We start from the raw sequence: 21865 nt of genomic DNA, 5'->3' as shown, positions 1-21865 counted from the left end.
GAAGTGTGGTTTGTGATGACCTCCCGTTGGGGGGGCCCTGTGTGAGATGCATGACTGCTATCACTATGGCTTGCCTGGAGGGGGGTTGGCTTTGAAAACAAAAACAGGACTGATCATCCTTTGCTGTAAGTACGTATCCTTGCAGGATTGGTTTCAGCTGTCGGGCGCAGAACACATCAAGACCTAATGTACTCCTGATGAACTCCTGATGGAGATTCTTTTCAATATATGCAGTACAAGGGTTATTTAGACTCTACACACCTATATGTACCACTACAATACCAAAAGCAAGGGCAATGGACCAACTGGCATATACCAAATACATCTAGCATGCTAAAGAGCTGGAAAAAATAACTAAAAAGAAAGTGTGGCAAAGACTAACATCAATGACACAACATCCTCCATCACGGTGGGCTTCTAACTATCAAACATTAAGCTCGGTAAAAAGCTGAATACTACAGGAGCAAGATGATTTGCTTTGTTCTTCAATCCCAAGGTGTGGTCTAAAAGCACTGAACATGCACGTCTATGGCCACTAGGGGAGCTCTCACCTTTTCTCAGCACTCTAAATAACGTGATGCAGTCTAACAACCAGTTCAGTAGGTTTAATTAGAGTTAAGAAAATTTGGTGATATTAACTCATCTATGTTCTGTTCTCAGGACACAAACGTAATGCATTAATGTAAAAAGAATGTTTCATTTTCAAAATACTGATCGATGCTGTGTAGAACCACTGTTCAGTCCAACAAATGTGTTCATTCAAAGTAGCATGTTTTTTTCAGCAAGATTAGTCTAGTCTGCAATACACTAACACCATGTGCCAAGGTAAGCTTAAACATAAACTTTTCTCAATATTAAAGTTATTTTATGAGCATAAATTAACACTGACTTTGACTTACTCCTGCCATTGTAGAACGTTCTGTCATTTCTATTACACCTATGATCGTCTTATCTGGCAACAAATATCTGCAACATGGAGCAAAAATGAACTTATAGTTCAGAACATGCTGATGTTTCTCTGCAAAGCTTTGTCTTAGATTGCGTTACCTACAACCAGTAAAGGTTCAAGTGTGAAACAAAGACCAACACTGCCCACAAGTGGCAATAGCAAGACAAAAGACATTCACTAAATACTGCATTTTGTGCATTGCCAAATATATGACTATACATCTTCCTGAAATCTGTCATAGATATCATACAAGTGACTACTGCTTTAAGTCCATTTTTGTTGGTATTACAAATTAAATTTGATGACAGGGATGGAAGTGTGAAACTGCAAAGTGTCGATCAATATTGTAGCAAGTGGCTTAAATTATATACTTGAGATTTCCTACGAAATAAAATAGCAAAAATTGATCAAATATGGGTCTCTTTGGAAAACCAACCCTGCAAAGCAATTAAGCAACACACTTTTAACAACTGCTTTAACAGCTCCACAGTTTGGCCTGTGAACTGTTACTACACTGCTCTTCTAAACCAGCAATACACCACTTTTCTTGAATAAATGTTGAATCTCTATCTTTTTTTTCTCCGTTTGAGCTAGTAAGCTCTTCTTGTTAGACATAAAAGAGAATTGATTATAACAGCCCACGAAGGCTTGCAACTGTGCCCCAACTTTAAATGTGCTGGAAGCCAAGAACTACTTCACAGGCAAAGAAAGTGCTAAAGACGAACTTTCTTAGACTACCACAGTTGTCATAAGAACATTTAGCCTACTTAAATTGCTCTGGCTCCTCTCTGCTTGCACAGCGTGTTGTAAGATTGGTATCCAGACACCCCTATATGTATTCATCCAAGAGTGATGTAGTAAATGATTCTGACGGGTTGACGAACGTGAAAGAACCGATTACTGAAATGAGTCGCATCGCGTTTCAGTCTCTACCCATGTGAGCCACGCACATGCTCAAACCGGCTTCGTGTTCAATTAAAATGCTTCATAATGGACACGCAATTCTGTTAAAAAGTTATGTTTAGCTTTTCAGTGAATTATTAAGACCACTTCTTCCCGATTTTTACTTTTATCTTGGTGGGCAGCCTACGATTCTCCAGAGATGTTTCTGCCTATTAATAATAAACGAATTCCACGTGACCGTCTTTAACATATCAGTTCAACTGATGACGTATAAGTTCACTTTATATTTTGCATATTGCCATTTTAAAAGCACCAATATAAATAAAAGACACTAAGATGCCGAAGCTAAATGTTATTTTTTCCTTCATCCATTCATTGCGGATGAGAAATTGGGTCAGTGCCCTCCCTGATGCAATCAGGTTGCTGTAATTCCGGTTTCCACCAGTAGATGTCCCAGCGAGACCAAAAAAGTTACTTCCACGCATTTTTTTTAAATCAAAACTATTTTCTAGAAAATGCAGGGAGACTACTCAGAAAACCGAATTATTTTCATAAAATGGATGCCACAATATCAGATAAGAGACTAGTGAAAATGAAGACTGAAAAGAAACAGGGAACACGTGGGAACAAGACGGTAATGCTTACACGTGCATCGCTGCGCCTTCAGCAATCCAACGTTACTGCATTTATTTTTTCTGGTCCAAAGAGCAGTCAGTGCACTTTTTGGTGCCCCTGGTTAACTTCACATCGGCCAGTGAATTGGGGGAGTTAAAACGCCAGGGAGTAAATGCCTCTGCTTTTTCTCTAGGTACTTGACTGATTTTCTACTTTGCTTGCGGAGGTGTGTGTATAATAAACGAGATGTCATCTCCGGTCCTTTTCACCCAAACATCATATTATAAGCACCTGATAACATCTTTTTTTAAAAATTTCAACCACGACACCCAGCTGCTTACAAAACAAAATGATTTGTGTATTTTTATATGAAATGCTTTTCCCACCTAAGTGGGTGGATAAAAGAGCCAGGTCTCTCACGTCATCACTGACGTGGATCACAGCTAGACAGGGAGCGGTAACCCATCCGTTAGTTTCATTAAACATAATAAAGCATGCAACTGTCACGAAGCAGTAAACAGACTATATTTTGAAAGGGCATCAAACACGGACGCGATAGTTTACACTGAAGATAGGTGGACAGACAGACAGACAGACAGACAGACAGACAGACAGACAGACAGACAGACAGACAGACAGACAGACAGACAGACAGATAGATAGATAGATAGATAGATAGATAGATAGATAGATAGATAGATAGATAGATGCCAAAACAAGTAATTCTAGCTATACAAAGCATTTCACTTTCTACATGCCTTTGTATAATAACTTCATAACCACAAAGACCTAACATCTTCCATGCTGTTTAAGCGCTCTTGCGATACAAATTAAATATATTGAACTGCTGCACTTGTAAACTGCTGTCTATCTAGTAGGTCTAAAGGTTGTTTCGGATCATAACATTTTGTTATAAACACGCAATGTTAAAGTGTTGCTATTCCTTTACAAACCACGTGAAACAGAAATAGACAGCTTGTGCTGAATCAAGGAAACACTTCCGTGCACGTTATTTAACAGGAAGCGTTTCTCCGAATTACCGATGGCGAAAGGTGAACCCTGAACATTAAATTTCAGGGCGATGCTGTTAAGTCTCAAAAAGGTCACCTCACTATTAAACTGCTTACCGTAAACGTACGACCCACCACAACTTAGTATTCAAAATAAAAACTATTACAGAAGTTAATGTTCTGGGTATATACTACCAGGTGTTGCTTCGTGGCTGTAAATAATGTAAAAAATGGCATGTAGAAATGTCAGAGCTGTATCCATATGTTCCATAATGGGCGTCGCTAGACCCCTTTTACTGGGGCACGTGGCCCAGTATTTGTGTTGTGCAGCTCACGTTCAAATCCTATGGATAATGGGAGGTAGCCCCCCCCCAACACATGAGTCAGAATAAAACGTGTCCCAGGCGTCTAGGCGCTGCTGACTCATCCAGGCGGGCGGAGATCGCGTTACCCCGACCGACAGTTACTACCGGAGAGGACGATAAGCGGTGTAGATTTGCCAGTCGGGTTTTCCCCCACCAGCTGCATCGCAAAGCTTGCGCGTAAGAAAATCACACAAAGGCACTGAAGGGGTTCTGACCGTGATCTGCTGAAAACTAGACGAAGATAAATTCTGTTCCGTCGCAATACAGACATGACCCTGAACTTGGAAAAGCAGTCAAGAGCATTTAAATTAAGCTTTTCTGGTTTGACAGCTGTCTCGTTTATACGGTTACATAAATAAACAAACTCATCTCTAAATGCTGTAGCGATAGTTTCAGAACACGAAGGAGCAGGGTGGGCCGACTGCATCCAGTGCTACACGGATCCGTCCGCTCGACGGGTTTGTGGAAGCTCGGCCTTTTATCCAGCCCGATCAATGCGAAGGGGTAATATTTTAAGACACCGATGAGCCGCTGTACCGTACGCGCCGGTAGCAGTATCCCATCGTCAGCGCTCTCCATTGCCGCATGTGGATGAGTCATAATCATCCGGTACGTTAAGTTCAAATCACAAACAGTGCCCTTTTTGTTTGTGTCACAATAAGGGAAAACCCAAGTTACTCTTGAGACTGATTTACTTTCCTCCAGAACAGACGGGATTGTGGTACACCTATTGTGAAATGCTTGCCACATGTTCTTACTGCGTAGTTGCTGCCAGCTTAGATTTCTAACAGGATAAGTTTTTTTGTTCTGGTCGTTTAAGTACATTGCATGGGGCTGGGTCCAAAGATATTAGTTTATACGTACGTCATTTCGGAAGGCAAATGAAGCAGGTTTCAGGGCTATTTTTGTGACATTGGCTATTAGCTAATTGGCCCAGGTATGCCACAGGTGATTATTAAAAAAAAAAAAAAAGACAGATTATCTCCGTTATTTCTATACATTGTGTTTCTCACCAAATAATCCAAATTGGACACATCTCGGAGAAATATCATCCTATATTTGTGCATACATCCTAACTCATTCAGCGAGCAAACACACTGAAAACTAGACGTTCTGATAAGTGGTTGTGATAGTAAATGACTCTCTGTGAAACAAAGATGCAAAGGTCAACAGAAATGACTCAGAGCATTTCCTGTGTTTTGTCAAGAATACAGCCGGAACGGTTTTACTACAGCAAATAATTATATGAAAGGTCCCCAAAGATCACAGATTAACACATTACAAGACAGCTTTTTTTTCTGCACTGAATATGCATGACTGGCCAGCAGGGCCATTGGGAATAACCTCGAGATCATGAGTAAGCTCTGAGATCCTTTCAAATGAAGGGGATAACCTCACTGCACAACAGAATTCCATAGACTTTAATTCTATGCTTTGAGTAGCTCAAGGTATCTGATAATTCAGTTATCACATTTCAAAATAATAGCATGAAAACTGGCTTCATGGGGGTCATAAGATGTATTCAAACTAGTTATAAAAAGGTTGGAGGAGGAAAATTCCTCTTAGCCGCACTTAGACATGCTGGATGAGGAAAGGTGATGAGTGATCCACACAGAACCATGTTCCACCTTCTCAAGTAAACCACTCTGAGTCATTGGTTGCGTAAGACCTACAGTTGTGTAGCTGGGAGTAGTACTTAAGTGTGAACCCTTAGGAGAAAGATGTGACATTTAGTAACTTATTTAACCAGAATTTCTACCCGCATAACTGGGTACAATCTAAAACGAAATATCTGTACATAGTGAAGGGCATGGGGAGGGGGAATCCGACGAGTCACTTTCTGCATGCTCCAAGGACAAGTGGGGAGGGCAAAATCTACGAGAACAAGCTGGGCTAGGGGCCTCCAGTCCAGGCTGGTTCAACGTTACTTACAGGCACGTTTGGCAGTGGAATCTTCATAAAGAATTCAGTCCCTTCAAATCAAGCATAATGCACTTAAGAAAAAAAATATATTTTTGAGGACCATCCATTCATTTGTATTGGAAAAACTTTAATCCCAGCAATGATTACCTTAAGGTTAGGACGTGGTAGGGGTTAAATTATGAGTAATTCTGGGGGGAAAAAAAAAGTTTCCCCTCATGGAGATGGGGGGGGGGGGGATGTCCCCACAACCGGCTTCTATGATACTGTGGGGACATTTCTTCAAAATTTTATATATGTGCAGCATCCCCCCACCCCCCATAATGCGCAAGGGTCTTTAAATGACCGGGTGGCTTTCCATGAGCATGTCCATTTTTGTGATCAAAGACACTGCACAAAAATACATAATCATTTTCCCCAGAAGAGAGTATCACTTTCTGATATCAGGTACCCAAGAACAGACATTTCTGTGAACCCAAGCACATTTTAAAAGCAGAAAAGTTCATTTTATTTCAAAATTTAAAAGCAATAAGAATTGGGGGATGTTTTAAAAAGGGAGAAAAATGTATAGGTCTATAGTAGATCCTCCACCTCCCCCTTCCCAGCTATTAGACCCTTAGACACCGCACACATGTTATTGGGGGGAGGGGGTGGCACAGCATAGTTGCAAATATGTCCTATTGTAAACCCCCACGGGAACTGTGATGCAGTGATGAATAAGAACCTAAAAGTGCCAGGTGTCTTCCTGTGAGGAACAGGGATGCTCTGTGGGACAAGCGGCAAAGGGAAGCCTTTCCAAGGTAGACAGGAGCATCAATTAAAGGGGAGGGGGTGGGACAGTCTCCCCTCCCCCCCCAAAAAACCAGGATAAGCAGTGCTATGCCTGGTAAAGAGAGATCATATATAAACCCTAAGAAAAAAAAACAAACATACTGCATGAGATCAAGTTACTTTCAGTAAAAAAAAATAAAATAAAATGTAAGAGTTTCCATGTTAACAGAAAACATGGGGCATTCAATCCATTTGGTTGGATCATTGATATAATTTATATTTATAGTTACATAAATATAAATTTATAAAGATGCTATTACATTTGAAATATCTATACCATTGTTCATTTTAAAGTATACAAAGTTTAACAAAAAAACCCTCCCATGATTACACTGTTTACCAGGCAGAACCTGTGTCAGGCTCTTGCCCACAATTACACATTAGGGCAAGCAGAAAGGGCCTTCCTTGTGCTTTCAGCTTCTCATTCAGCTGGTGAATCCATATATTAAAACAAAAAAACAAAACCGACCTTTGTTCCCTGTAATCGACTGCCATGAGAATCATCACTTTAATAATTACAATTGCAGTTTTTCCTTTTACATTGCTCCCTAGTTGCTGAGGACCACCCTACTGAATGCAGCAGTTGTGACCGTTGGTTTCCTTGAACTTGAGACGCATCTTGGGCCGGTATTTCTCGAGGTAAAGCAGTTGTTTGGAGTTGAAGGCTCCACGTCGCTTCCTAGAAACAGATGAGGAGCGAGCGGGTCATTTAAAATTCATTCACAAGTCCGTGAATCTTTCTGCGCCGGAGCCACTTACTGTCGGATGAACTGCACAGCGTCCTCGTACTTCATCCCACACTCAATTAAGGCCAGAGCCACCAAAACAGGTGCACTAAAAAAAAAAAAAATAAAAAAAAAAAGGAAGGTGAGAATCAAGAATGTGGGTTGGAGTTTGGCTCAGCATTCCTGCTTGTCATATGAGCAAGCTCAGTTACCCTACAGGCCCCTTGGATAAAAATAAGCTTGACATCCATGAGAAAAGAGGAAGTGCATGTTATAACACTCCATAAATGTCCCATAAACTGGATTAATTAGAAAATTTATATTATACATGGACAAATAGGAAAATCTGGCAGCTAAGAGGATTCAATGGTAGTTTCACATGGATGGATTTTTTTTGTTAACTTCCATCCTGCTGCGACTTAAAAAAATGCTGAAATACTCAGTCAGCCTGCAGTTTCCCTTGTACGGTACTTTATATTGGACACTGTCACAAAGGGAGGGCCAGACTCATGAAAAACCTTCAGATGCACCCGACATTAAAATGCTGTCTTGTTATTATAACCACCTAATTGTGTGAACGGCCATCCACATGACAGTCAGGTATTCAAGCTTGTGATTTTCAGTCTTAGGAAGCATGCAAGCACATTCACCCTCCACCATTCTACAGGGGGCAGTCATCCCAAACACCCGACTTCCCTCCACCTGGTACAATTGCTCTACATACCGGCCCAGTCCTGCAACACAGTGCACAGCAATGCAACATCCTGGCTCTTCACGGAACTTAACCTTCAGCAAATTCAGCCAATCATCAACAACCTGGGTTGGGGGAGGGGCACCATCATCGAAGGGCCAATCCTAGAAAAGAAAGATTGCATTTCAGGGCACTGAAAAAAAAAAAGAAAACTCCCATGTAATAAAATGACAAATGCTTCAATATGGTCACAAATAAGACTAATAAAATACACAGTATAAAAAGAATGTGTGACCCAATTGAGCAATTTCACAAGCCGTTTAAAAACATGACTGAAACTTTAAATCTAGGGGAAAGACAACTGGGATTCCCAACCAAGCAGGACTGTAAAATTAGTGAAGCAATCGTTCTTTTCAGAAATGTTTGCCACCATTTTCCAGTGCATTTAACAAAGTCATCCAACCAATGGGGTAGTCACCCGAGGTCAGGTGACGATAGGCTGGTGAAAGGGTTATCAAAATGCATATGCAAAATGCATTTATAGTGAGGTGTTCCACAAAGGTTTGTAGCATGAAGTGTCATGACAATTTTAATAAGAAGTGAAACAGATGGGGGGGGGGGGGGGGGAGAGAAATAAAGGATCAGCATCTCCTTCAGAAGGTTCCCCAAAGACATCTGGCCTCGTCTGCAAGTCAATCATTTCGGTTTGTCGCTAAACAAAAACTAAGCCATAATCTGTACAGGCCCCGAGGATAGTGGGTGACATGCAGTGACAGGCTAACACCACAGGCTGCAGCCTTGGGGGCCTGGCCCTGGAAGTCATAAGCTGTATTTCCTTGCGCAATGTTGACATCTCTTTTCTCACGGGGCTGACTTGGGCACCCAGCCACACTGGGGGTTGAGGAAGAAGCTTCTGGTCTCATGCCAGACTGACACAGACCTCCAGGAGGGGGAGATAAAGGCCGACATGGCAAATCAAGAAATGGAGTAAAGCAAGCAATATTGCCATCTGAATAAAAGAATCTAGGGAGTATTATTTGCATAATTGAGACACGCTGGTTTTGCAGAATTGCCATAATTTTTGTAACTTGACATTCATCACTTAATGTGATGGCCACATTCGCCCAATATAAATAAAGGACTTCAGGCTGATCGAAATCAACCAGGCAGTGATGGTCTAGAGGGATCCCAACCAGCAAGATGGGGGTGGGTGCGCCCCACCCCACACACACACCCATGTCACATGGTCTTCCTTATACTCCCACCCAGGAAGTGTAGCCCCCGATTTTATACAGATTTTAATGGGATGATAAGGAAGGCTCCAGGCAAACAGGATTCCTGGAATACCCATTGTCTACCTGTAGTAGAGGCTAACTCTCGAAAGCTCCCCAGGCTTTGAGTATACATATAAAGAACTTTACACCTCAAAGACACACAGACACCCAGTAAAACAGGCAAACATCAAAACATGCCCAGTACTTCATGACAGGTAAACTAATTCCAATAACCTGCCTTTGAGGACCAGCTCTTAGTGAAACTGCTACAATGCCACAAGTCAAAGTTCATTGTGGGGAGGCAGCCGAACTCGCCCTGCTTGGACATCGGCGCTTATGGGACAGTTAAAGCAACAGGGCAGCAACCCACAGGGCAGCACAATGTGAGCCCACTTTGTATAGGCGCACAACAGTACTCCTGTTCACTCTGCCGGCGTGTTTACCTACATGAAGGTGTGGTTGCCCACATAGGAGAGGCTGAGACACTGTGTCCATGCTTATGTCGCTACGGTAAATAAGCAGGCTCTTTGAATGACCTCCGACTTGTGGTCAGGCCAAGTTCCAGCCCTGGTCAGGACACTTAGACCATCTCTCCTTGATAGAAGTCCACGAGCAACAAAAGCCACCCTGTGCTCATAATTAAGACCTCTTTCAAACAGCAACCAGCCCTCCTATACTCCCACAGAAGACAAGCGGCATTATAAGACACAACATAATGAATACCAGAACCGTACTCCAGAACATTTCATTTATTGTTCAGAATGTTCATAAAACAAAAGTCAAGGTGTGTGCCCACTAACAGAGATCGTGCACATGAAATTAAAAGCTGCAGTGTAGGCAGAAAGGCCTTAACAACCAGACATTCGGTGTTCATAGTGCCTCCCTAAAGCAGCACTTTGAGCTGACAGCTAAGCAGCCCTGGACCATTAACTAACCATGACACCACGCTATCACTCCGCAGCGACACCCAGCAAGGAGCAGGGCAGGAACCGGCCAAGAACCCAGTGCTGTAGGGAGGGGGGGGTAAGAGTGCAGGGAGCCAAGATATGAAGGATATAACACTATGGGTCACTGCACGATATTCCATCTGGATTTAGGGGAGCAACACCTACAATGAGCAGGAGCTGTGTGACCTGGGTGCAGGCAAGATGTCATTGACTATTTAGGGAGCCAATTAAAAAACTAAATAAAAATTACAAGTGGGAAGTAAAACCCCAGTATGTGCACATCCATTAATTTGTTCATCTGTTCAACCTCAAGTCGGCACGCAAGATAAAGTATAAACGGCATAATAAAGCGTTGAGGTTACCCTCTTTAGTTTCACGTGCACAACATTCGGCTTCACAGAAAAGGCTGCCAGACAAGGGAGGGGCAGTGATACTTGGGCCAGGGCACAGAGTCTCGCTTATGCAGGCCAGTGCCTCCTCGTAAGGTGCGATTTCAGGACAGCAGCCAAGAAAAGCAGAATGAACGGTCGCTGTCCTCCAGTGACCCGGAAGTCGGCAGGGACCTCAAGCAACAGAATTCCGGACTTTGAAGTGGGAAGAAGCAATACCTTTTCTTGGAAGGGAGACGTGGAATCCGTGATGCAGGAATTTTGTAAAGCACATTAACGTCAGCAAATTAACAATAAGACTGATGACTACTCAGCGTACCATTGCTTTGAAACCTACAGAAAAAGAAACTCACAGGTTTCGACAGCATAGCATTTCGGTTAGCAGGGGTGACAAACAGGCTATTCACAGTCCTGGTCTTGAGTATTTGGAGTTTAGCTGAGCTTAGGGCTAGATTATGATGGACACATTCTGGCCATAATGATACATCCAGGTGTTTCTGCAGTCACGGTACTGGAGGTGGATTTTTCATTGAATAGAAGGCAACTTTTGCCTTTTCATTTGAAAGAACATTAAACGAAAAATTAGACCCATCTAATCAATTATTGGCATTGTAATTTTGCCTTTACTTGTCGAATCAACGAAATTAGAATTAGGCCTATTTCAAACGGACATCAAGTTTAGTAAAATACCCCTTCATTATTAGCACAAAACACAGCTGTGGCTCATTAAATGAGCAGAGTGTGTTCATTTCAGGAACATCTGAAGGACAATCATCCAGATCCTCACCAAGATCACGATGGAAAATTGCCATCTTATATGTCAGACATGCTTAGAGGTGTATCGGCACCAAGCCAAGCACTCTCCCAGCATCTATTAGTAATGTCATGCATGGTTCACAGTTTCGATTGGTTGAATGGCTTGTAAGCAACATACGCCATAACACTGCTCTGAAATTCCTTCTCAGCTTCACTGCCATGTGAGAACGTAGGCAGGATCACAGAAGTGGGGTTTCAGAGAGCATCTGGGCTAAAGACATCTCCCCATGTTCCATATCTCAGCCCAGTCTGCTGAGCATGGCACCGATGCATTTACTCGTCACCCTTAATGCTATAGGCCTAAAAGCCAAGACCCACATAACCCAATGATCTAAAACACGAGCACTGTCACGCCCCCCGGCGGCATGAATTACCAGCACATCCAATGAGAAATACGAGGTTGAGCGATCAATATCATCATTACTACTTTTTAAAGTAACTCGCAGATATAAGAATTGAAATATATTTCTTTATGTGTATAATCACGTGTGTATGCTACATATGCATAATACTTATTTGTAACATTATCATCATTATTATCGTTGTTGATATTATTGTTATTATTATTGCTGCTTTCTGCTGTCATAATTAAAGAAAAGAAAATAAGCACAAACATACTGGGAAAATGGCCTTACCAGGACTTCAATCCCTTCTTTTTCCACAGGGCCCTTGTCATAGGTGGCCTCACAAACCCGAACCAGGGTGTTCACCTCAAATTTTTTCAGTTCCTAAATTGGGTAGCAAGAAAAGAGGGGTGGGGGGAGGACGGTGAGACTCAAGTGTCATATGTGATCTTTTCTTTTTTGCACAACCGTACACTTCATCCCAAAGCCCCAACCACTGTGGTTAAGGTATGGTGACTCTTGTTGGACGCACCTCAGTGAATTTGTTGAGTGTGGCATTGGTAGGGTTGTGGGTGATGAGAAACCTCATGCATTCATAGGAGATCTCGACGGCGGCAGGGCGGTTCATGTTGGCGAGAAGTCTTAAAAATATACGTATATATAAAAATAAATAAAATGTCTAAAAAGGGAGACTTTGGCTCAGATGTTTAAGGACTCCTACTAGACTTAAAAAAAACGTACAAGTAGGGAAAATTTGGGTATTTGGACTAGAACGCTAAAGGAACTCAAAAGGTTAAAAAGGGAAATAAAAATTCCACAATACTCCACGGATAAAACAGGGAGGGGGTAGGGGTCAATCCTTCAATCATCCAATCAGATTATTGCAGCAGATTACCCCATTCAGGAGAGGTGTTCGGATTGGCTGATGGCAGAAAAGGCAGGCAGTAAACTTTGTATTGGTCGTATTTAATGCCTGATCTGGGGACAGGGGAGAAGTAGTTCTGGCCAAGGACAACGTGTGAATCCAGGGAGGGCAGTGGGAGAAAGCAGCTACAATCCAAGGGTGCTGGTCTTCAGGGTGGCTTCTGGGTGGCGTAGTCCTCCTTGGGGCCAATAGTTCACTTGTCCGCAGAGGCGACGTGCTGTGCCTGGCAGAAGTCTCCGCTGACACTCACAAACGCCATAAATGGGCGGCCAAAATCAACACAGTAACACTGCAAGAATGAGAAGAGAGACAACACATTAGAGTTGTGTTTTCCAATCTGGTGCTCAGGGACCCACACCCGGGCCATGTTTGTTTGCTCCAAGCTCTCCATCAGACAGTCCATATTTTTTGCTGGGAGCTACGAGGAAGCAAAAAACTGTGGACTGTGAGTCGCGAAGGACCAGATTGGAAAACACTGGGTTAGAGGGGTTAGAGGGGTAAACAAAACTCAAACTCATTGCATCAGGTAGCATCAGTACAGACACCCGGAGTTGGGGGTGGAGACAAATCAAGCACAGAACCAAGGTGTGCAATATATGCAGCTCAGGGATGTACAAGCTTCAAAGCTAAAAAAGCTACGACTTCACTTTTATTGTCGGACACAGTCCACAAACCTCTCAGTTGTCAGATACAGCATGTACTGTAAATACGGAGGTGTTGCAATTACACAGGGCAACCTCATTACCACAAGGTACTTTTACAGAAGCGGAAGCACCGAATACTAGCATAAAGTGAAACAATCATTCCAGCTTCAGATATTTTCCAGTCACTACACCCTGTAAATTGTCTCCTTTGTGGTAACACCTTCTCCGAAGCCACCCACCAAGGCCCAAGAACAGCCCCAGTGTGCAGCCAGCCACCTTTACATGCACACTTACATGCAGCTCGTTGGCAGCCGAACTCCTTGAACTGCAGCGAAATGTCAAAAGCAGTCACAATTTGAGGATTACGCCGGAGCAGAACTTCAAACCACTGGCACCGCTTTCACGGTCCCACGCGTTTCACATGCTTGTCAAAAAGAGCACACACCCAAGGCCCGGACAGCTTCTGCCCCCAGAGTATCTACAGCGCCTTCCTCAAAAAAAAGTAGGAAGCCCTTCCTAAAGCAACCGGCTGGTCATTCTCAGCAGATTCACCCCAAGCAGCACCTGTCTGAGCAGCCAGTACATGGGTTAAAAACAATAATAAAAACTACAGGTCAAAAGCTTCAAAAAATATAAAGAAGTCCATTCAAGCAAAAAGGAAAAAAAGTGTTTTTGATCTCGATAAAAAGGATCATACACTATGCTATTCATAATCTGTTAGGTCTCCATTCTCAGTATATCACTTCAGGAAGTAACAAGTAACAGCACAGTAGTGTCCATTCTTCACAAAAAAACCCATGCATATTAACTTGTGCAAAACTGTGCCCCAAACCATAAATATCAGATGTACACAAGCACTCACACTCAAATACACCAAGAACATGACTGACTGTACAGATAATCATGAAAGCTGGAACATAGCATAAAACTGTTTACTTGTTGCAAGAACAGGGAGACTGCACATTCAGCCTAGGGGCCAGTTCCTAAAAAGCAGTCACCTTTCCATAGATACAAACAGGCCACATTTTTATAGGCATGGTGTCAATTACTTCTTGATGTCTTCATTGGCTAATCCTTCTCCACTCAGTTACAAAAAAAAAAAAAAAAAAAGCCAATAGTGCCGTTCATGGTCCTGGCCCTGATAACATATTGAACAGAATATGCAGCAACCTACCTAAATATTTTCCCCACTGAGAAATAACATATCAAACAAAAGGTTCACAAACTTCACACTTGCTTAAAAGCATATGGCACAAATCCACCACAGACATAATATTAAACTAATTAATGAGCGGTGTGATTATGCATCCACCACTAAAACACACAAGATCCACCAAAGACCTTTGGCATACCAGCTATCTCAAATATAAGCAGAGAGCATGGGGAGGCATATTTAAAATGATAAAAATGGCATTTTCAAGAAACCCAGAGAACAAAAGAAACCCAAACAACAGATAAAATGAAATTCAAAAATGAATTTGCCCCAAAGGCTTCAATACCACCCTACCCCCCCAAAAAAATGCATCAAGGATTTTTTTAAAGGGTGTATACAATGAGACACCAGTAACAAATGAAAATACAACTGAAAACAAAAACTACAGCTGTACTAAGAGGACACAGTACAGCAGTTTTTAATCTTCACCTTCCAGCATGAGTATTTAATAATTACTCAGGGACAGAAACTTGAGGATGATGCTATACAACAGAAGCAGTTTCAGAAGCTACGCAAACAACTTGAATGGCAGGTGGTAATGAAAAGGATGGTAATACACTGCAGGGAAAGTCCTGCAGATCCCACACTCATGAATATACTGAATGTAAAATTACTAAAGCTTCCGTGGAGGCAAGCTTTCAGGTGCCGTGCTCTTCAAAACCTCCAAGCCACCTGCAGAAGGAAAAGAAAAAAAAAGCTTCTACATCTAGACCAAGAGGCACAAGTGGATGACCTGGTGGCAGCCAGCCAAGTCCTTGGCCCAGAGAACAGAGAGGGTGGGGTGGGTGAGATAGGGGGCTCAGCAAATGCCCCCACCCACCCCACAGCAGACTTTCCACGAAAAATGGGCTGACGACTGGATCAAACAGGCAGCAACTCCCTTGTGCTGCAGACTGACCCAGTTTGCACCGGCTGATGTTTACGGTCACATTGCAGAGGGTTGGGATGATACAGGCTCACCAGGCATGGTTACTGCTGGCGAGAGGGATAATGTGGATTATGAAAAACAACCCCTAAGCAGGGTTCATTTAATTTAACATTTAAAAAATTGAAGGAATACTTAATCCCATAAACGGCTGACCAACCAGACTCAAACCAAGCCCAAGAGCCAGACAGTCGGCACAGGGTTATACTCAGGGGGCTCCATGCCATTCAGGCTACAAGCACCCCCTCACATTACAGTAGTTTGGTCCCAAAGTCCATTTGCTCAACACCTGAGCACAAGGGCATGACTTCATCGGAAGTAATGCCAGAGGAAACTACAACAGGGCAGAGTACAGGATGAGTTTACACTGGCCCCAACTCCACTCAACCAAACCAACTGCCTCCGACTTCCTGTCTCTCTCACGTTACCCAAATGCCTAATCATAGGAAGAGAGTTCCAACTTCAAACACCCCAGCCATGCTGTGGTATGTAGGGACGGGAGCCAGAGCTCTTTGTGGCAAGAGAAGTCTCAACAAGCAGCAACATCCTTCATGCTCTCCCACGTACAATTGTACGCACGTGTCCTTGCCTCGGGAAAGTGAGTCAGTTTCCAGAATGACTAACATTTCATTTACACAACAGCATGTTTGCAAAGCAAATTGTGCAAGGTGGCTATCACATTGAGGAGGACATGCAAAGGGCTCTATGACCTAGAATGACACAAAAACACTGGATCAGGGTTCTACAACATACATGCTAGGCTTAATTTTTCCAACCGCCTGTACACCAGACATTTCTATAAAGATCACGGCCACCATATCAATTAAGGATGATGTGGTCTAGAAAGAGGGAATTCTGACATCAGCCAGAGCAGGGACATAAGTAGCACCTTGCCTCTACTCAGTGACATGCCGTTCCAGAAGGGGATTAAAATCCCTCATTGTTGCCACAGAGACACCTGGCGCACAGACTGCTCACAGATCTGAATCACTCTTAATCCTCGGGAGACATTAAGGGCAGAACTACACCAAGCCTGTGGGTATCATTAGCAACAGAAACCATCAGCACAGCAGGAAAAAACCTCCAACAAGTTGGAGAGGGGCACACTTAGCTCAGCAAGAATGGCAAATGATAGGCATTTCCAAAGCAGATCAAAATCTTGCTTCATGACATGCTGATACAGGGACTGGAGGGTCAAGTGAATTTGCATCAAGGAAACATTTTTTTACCGGTTAAAATTCAAGCTAGAAAAGCAAATGGCTTACCCATCAATCTACCTACAATGTAGCATAAGGTATGTTTCAGGACCAGATGTCTAATCAAAAGCAATTTAAACTAACCATATCCCTAGAAACATCACGTTTTATTAAAACGACACACGCCCAGTAGTTCCCAAAAACATGGGACTGCTCGAGCTTGATTAAACCAAATACATCCTTTAACAGCAAAGATTTAGATTTTCTATTTAAAATATGACATTTAATGCAATCATTCTTGAAAAACACCAGGAACCTTTGTGTACAAAAGGAGGTCAATCCACTGCAGATGACAACAAAAATTGCTCCTTATCAGCAAGTTCACCTAAACCAGAAGCCAGGGACAGTGGAAGGGAAAAAGAAGTTCATGAGCACAGAGATGCAACACATCTTACTGGAGCTGACCTTGTAATACTTGATGTGAGGCAGCAATACTACCTGTGAAACTTGTCTGCCATTCTTCCATCGCAACGCTTGGGCAAGATTCTAAAGGTCTTTCAGAGACCCGAGTTAATATGCATTACTTGATCGCTACACTTGTTGAAACAGGCATCTACAGTATCACTGATGCAGTGCTTCAATGCAAACATACAAACAGGTTGATTCAAACACACATATGCATTTCTGGCAGCCTGCTAATGCTACTCAGCTATGAGAATGTTTCATAAGTTCAACATTAAGCATTTTAAACTGTGTCCTGTATAACTCAAATTGTGCAGTTCAATCTGTCATTTGACCCCAAGGTCAGTCAACCAATAATCAGATGGGCTGCTGTCAGAAGAGGGAATGGAAAGAGCAATAGAAGTCACGCGAACTGAAGTCAGAGTATCTACAAGGGGAATCAACAAGATGGTGTTCACACCAGACTAAGATGCACTGCCAGCAGTTCTAAACCTGCCAGACCCGATCACCTAAGGGACCACAAATCAAAAGCCTGTTTTGACTCCACATCAACAAACATTTAAGACTGACTGACCCTCATCTAAGATAATTATATAGCTGCTTTTTGTGTTGCTATAAAAACAAAGGGAGCAGGAAAGTGCCTACGACTTCTCATGCAGAGCTGTGGTAATCACAAAATATGTAAATGTCTTATTTGGCTTCCTTCATTGTTGACTCGCTAAAGGGACAAAAAAAAGTGGTAGATGCATAATACCTTAAGAAGCACCATGATGTCACGTCATTCAGGTGATTCACCTTCATTACCAAAATGGACTGACCTTCTACATTTTCAGCCCACATCACTAACCTGACAATATACAACCCTCAGCAGGACAATAAGCCTTAGAGGTCGCAGAGGGCATAGAGACCACACTCCTTTCCGCAAAAACAATTTGATTACAGACATACAAGACAAATTAGATACGAAAATGACGCAATGTTGGCCATCTTACTTGATCATAATTTTTTTCAGAAAATCACATTAATTTGGAAAATATGGAAAAAAAAGTGATTTTATTACTTTGCTTGCCTCCTTCTCAAAAGGAGGCTCTCACGCTTTGCACTTCATACACTTGAAAATGCTAGGTGTGCAAGGATGCTGTATGATTTAATGGACTCAAACATGAATCTGTAATCTTGTTTGTTAGAAATTTACAATGCAGATAGTAAAGTGTGGCTGAAAGAACAGATCAACATGAAGCAAAAATATGTCAGAGGCAATAGCCATCGTTTGCAGCCTGGGTCATGTCCCTGCTGCAAGTAGCGGAATCTCTCACACACACACACACACACACACACACACACACACACAGTAGGCCAGGGTAGAATTTTAGGGGGCATATACCACAAGAAATACCACATCAGCAGAATCCAGATCAACACCATCTTCATGCAATGGTCGGATGCAGTTTTCTGAGTGCACGTCTGGTAACAAACCATGGAGCTTCCTCCAGTCACCTGGTACAAGGCGCATTTTCTCACAGTGCAGACACAGCTGTCACTCACATACTGGTCACACTCTCTCAAGGGCTGTGGCAGTTTACGATCAAAACTGTTACAAGCCTGCCCCTCAAAGCTCTAAAAAAAAACTTCATCACACATCACCCAGAAAGCATGTCTGGTCTAGTAAGATTCCGATGAAACAATTTATGATCATGAACAGATAAGAAACCTTCAACATGAAACTCTAGAAATGCAGTTTAGAAAACAAAGAATCCAAGTATATGTTGCAAACTAACAAACAAGGTGACAAATGCATTTTAGCATGCATACTATATTATAGATATATAAAGAAGGGGAAAAAAAAGTACATTTGGTGGCTCAATGATTGCAAAAAAAGGGGAAACTACTTACGGCCAACTATCTGACACTGTATTGAGTTAACTAGAAAAGTAAGATTTTAGTGTATTCAGTATCACCAAATACAAACTAGGCCACTGGCACTGAGTTTAACAACAAAACATCACATGTGAATTAAAAAACACCAAGTGTGCTTCTACAGTAATTAACATTGGAAAAAATAGTATCCCAAGCCTTAACTGTCAAATTTTGTTTCTCTTAAATGGCACTGATAATACCACTAATAGTTTTCAATAAATCTTGGAGCCAAGATAACCATCTGCAACCTGCATGCATAGTTCCTTGATCTGCACATTCCGGTCTCCACAGATGCAAGACAAGACCACCAGTCCCACCATGGCTTAGTTCAGCTGCAATAAATTAGAACCTACTTGAGCAGATGCATGTACAGTGGGTTCCAATGATTATTGCTATAAGTTTTCTCCTCTCCTCTTTCAAACTATTAAAAAGCTGTAATTGTTTGCTGATAGCTGTTCAAACTTTAACACGATCAGCTGCCAAACTAAAGATAACTCAAATATGATACAAGCGGGAACGTTAGGTTGCCTTGGATGAGACGGATTATTATGTTCCCCAAATGAATTAGATGATTTGTACCATATCCATGGAAGGGTACAGAACGACTCGAGCATTAACTTTTATCATCCTAGGGCGCACTGATAACCCAGCGCAGTCGCATGGCGGCTCCAAAGAACGCGTATCCAAAATTCTACCGCAGCCACAAGTGTCACGAGGTTCCAGCTGTTACACCTTAGAGTCGGGGGCTTAACCTGAATATTCTTCAGCAAAATAACCAGCAGCGCAAACGGATAAGTCTCGCTGGATAAAAGCCGCTGAGACAAATTACAAGACGCGATAACAGCTTTTGCACTCAAGGCAAGTCAGCAGCTTGGACTGCACTTGTGGTGTGCGGGGGGGGGGGGGAGACTTCACAGTCACGCCTTCGCGAATTGGCTTTGCAAAGGAAGGAGTTAACTAGGCCTCGGCGTGCAAGGCAGCCACTCCGAGCGTCGAAGCCCCGACTTCCAGAGTCGGAGACGCCGGCGCGTGTTACAGCGTTGTTCGGTCCCACATAATGATCTGTAACCCGGAATAAACGGGTTACAGATGCTCGTTAAGCCAAGGAGGAGCACGCCGCCTTCGGGCGTTACGTGACTTAGCGTACCGTTTCACCACGCAAAAGGAGAAAAAAGGAGGCGGCCGTTTCCATACACCGTCAGCTAGTCATATCCGGGAGATCCCTGGGGGTGCGCCTAACCAGCACTGAACTGGTCCAGTATAGGACGTAGAAATGTCCTTTACCTGGTCACATACACGGGGACCTCAGATAAGACAAAGGCAACGAGGACGGCGAGAAGCACAGGCACGTGCGTGACAGTAACTGACACAAAAGGCAGCCAGCGCTTGCCGAACGTCACGGGGCAGTGAAGCCGCCTGAGGAGATTATTGGCGTTTTAGCACGATTAGCAATAATGACAAGTAAGGGAGGGATACAGCGACACACGGCGCCGTTACACACAGCCATCACTGCAAAGGGCTCATCTGAAAAGAAAGCAACCAAAAAGAGGTCTTATCTGACTGTGAGATATGGAGTACTTAACATTTGTTTAAGAACAAAAGTCCCAGGTCAAGCTTCAAGCTAGCCAATTATGCTCCTGTGGTAGTATCAATGTGCGGATAGTACCGCAAGTCAAATTCTCTATATTGTACCAAAAAACAATGTTTAAAGAATACAAGTAACCAAGCGTGATTTAACGGCCCTTTGCGAATAGACGTCAAGCTACAGAAATACTGAATGACCAACAAACTGCTAACAAAATCCTTTACATTGGTATCAAAAGCAATGGCTGCCGCCGCTCCTACTCCAACCATTCACGGCTCGCACGCTAACTAACTGGTTAGCCGCCGTCCCCGGACCAGCTACTTAAAGTTCACGACTAACTCCGAACTCATTTTACCCGTTCGGCTAGGATCGTTGGAATGTATTTAAGAAAATGAGCGCGTCGCGTACTTACAAAGAGCAGGCTGTACATTGAAATCCCGTGACAACGACAGAGAAGGCGGAGAGACAGCGATGGGCGCTGCTGGGCCTCTTTTTGTTCCCCTTTTGAGTTCAATGCGACTCGCCGAGGAGGAGTTAGCGGAGCGCTACGTCTCGCCGTCCGCTGACGTCACGGACACGCAACGTGGCCTCTGACGCAATGGTCGGTGACGAAGGGGCTGGTCGTGGAATTTTTATAGAAATACTGCGATAGACTCGGAGTAATCGAGCAATTATGGACCTCTGCGTATAATAATAATAATAATTATTATTATTTTTATTATTATTATTATTATTATTAATAGCAATTGTTACGTGAGAATTTTCTACTGTTTCACTCACGCAAAATTTAATAAAGAGACAGCGATTAAATAATTCTTTAAGATTTTCTAATAAAGCGTGAAGAATGGTTTTAAGCATAGGTTACAGCTTTTGTATTGACTATTGTATCACGAAATTGAAGAGGCGCATGTTTAGATAAAACTTGGAAGTCATAAAATACAATAACATTTCTGGTTATAAACTGAAAAGCACGTTTACGTTTTTTAATGTTGGTCTATCTCCCAACTCTAAAGGACTGGATAAATATTAGTTATAAGTGAAATGTGAAGCAAGTTGAAGCACATGATGACACTGTTCCACAGTGACAAAATGCCCATAGTTAATAAACCTGTGCTTCAAATAATTTCTTATGCATGTTCGTCAGACTTTGCAGCTGTTTTAAAACTGATTGTTTATGGTCAAATTGTAGCGTTGATCTCCAATAAATCCGTTGGTTTCA

The 21865-nt window shown here is 42.6% G+C and overlaps 1 protein-coding gene across 2 annotated transcripts; it reads right to left on the bottom strand.

Annotated features, from left to right (window-relative positions):
- Positions 1-6242: 6242 nt before the first annotated feature.
- On the bottom strand, positions 6243-21215 carry ptp4a2b (protein tyrosine phosphatase 4A2b). 2 transcript variants are annotated; one of them, XM_048993711.1, is made up of 7 exons: positions 21059-21215; positions 12675-12993; positions 12312-12420; positions 12071-12163; positions 8043-8173; positions 7353-7427; positions 6243-7272 (listed from the first exon to the last, which is right to left on the bottom strand). In XM_048993711.1, exons 2-7 carry the CDS (start codon positions 12677-12679, stop codon positions 7161-7163), a joined length of 525 nt encoding a protein of 174 aa, XP_048849668.1. In that variant the 5' UTR covers positions 12680-12993; positions 21059-21215; the 3' UTR covers positions 6243-7160. The 2 variants fall into 2 exon arrangements, with proteins under 2 accessions (XP_048849668.1, XP_048849669.1); XM_048993712.1 differs by having other exon boundaries at positions 12312-12993.
- Between the last annotated feature and the right edge of the window lie 650 nt (positions 21216-21865).

Source organism: Brienomyrus brachyistius, chromosome 23, assembly GCF_023856365.1.
Source record: "Brienomyrus brachyistius isolate T26 chromosome 23, BBRACH_0.4, whole genome shotgun sequence".
NCBI lineage: Eukaryota > Metazoa > Chordata > Actinopteri > Osteoglossiformes > Mormyridae > Brienomyrus > Brienomyrus brachyistius.
Note: the sequence above shows the minus strand (reverse complement) of the source record. Positions and strands in the feature narration are given on the sequence as shown.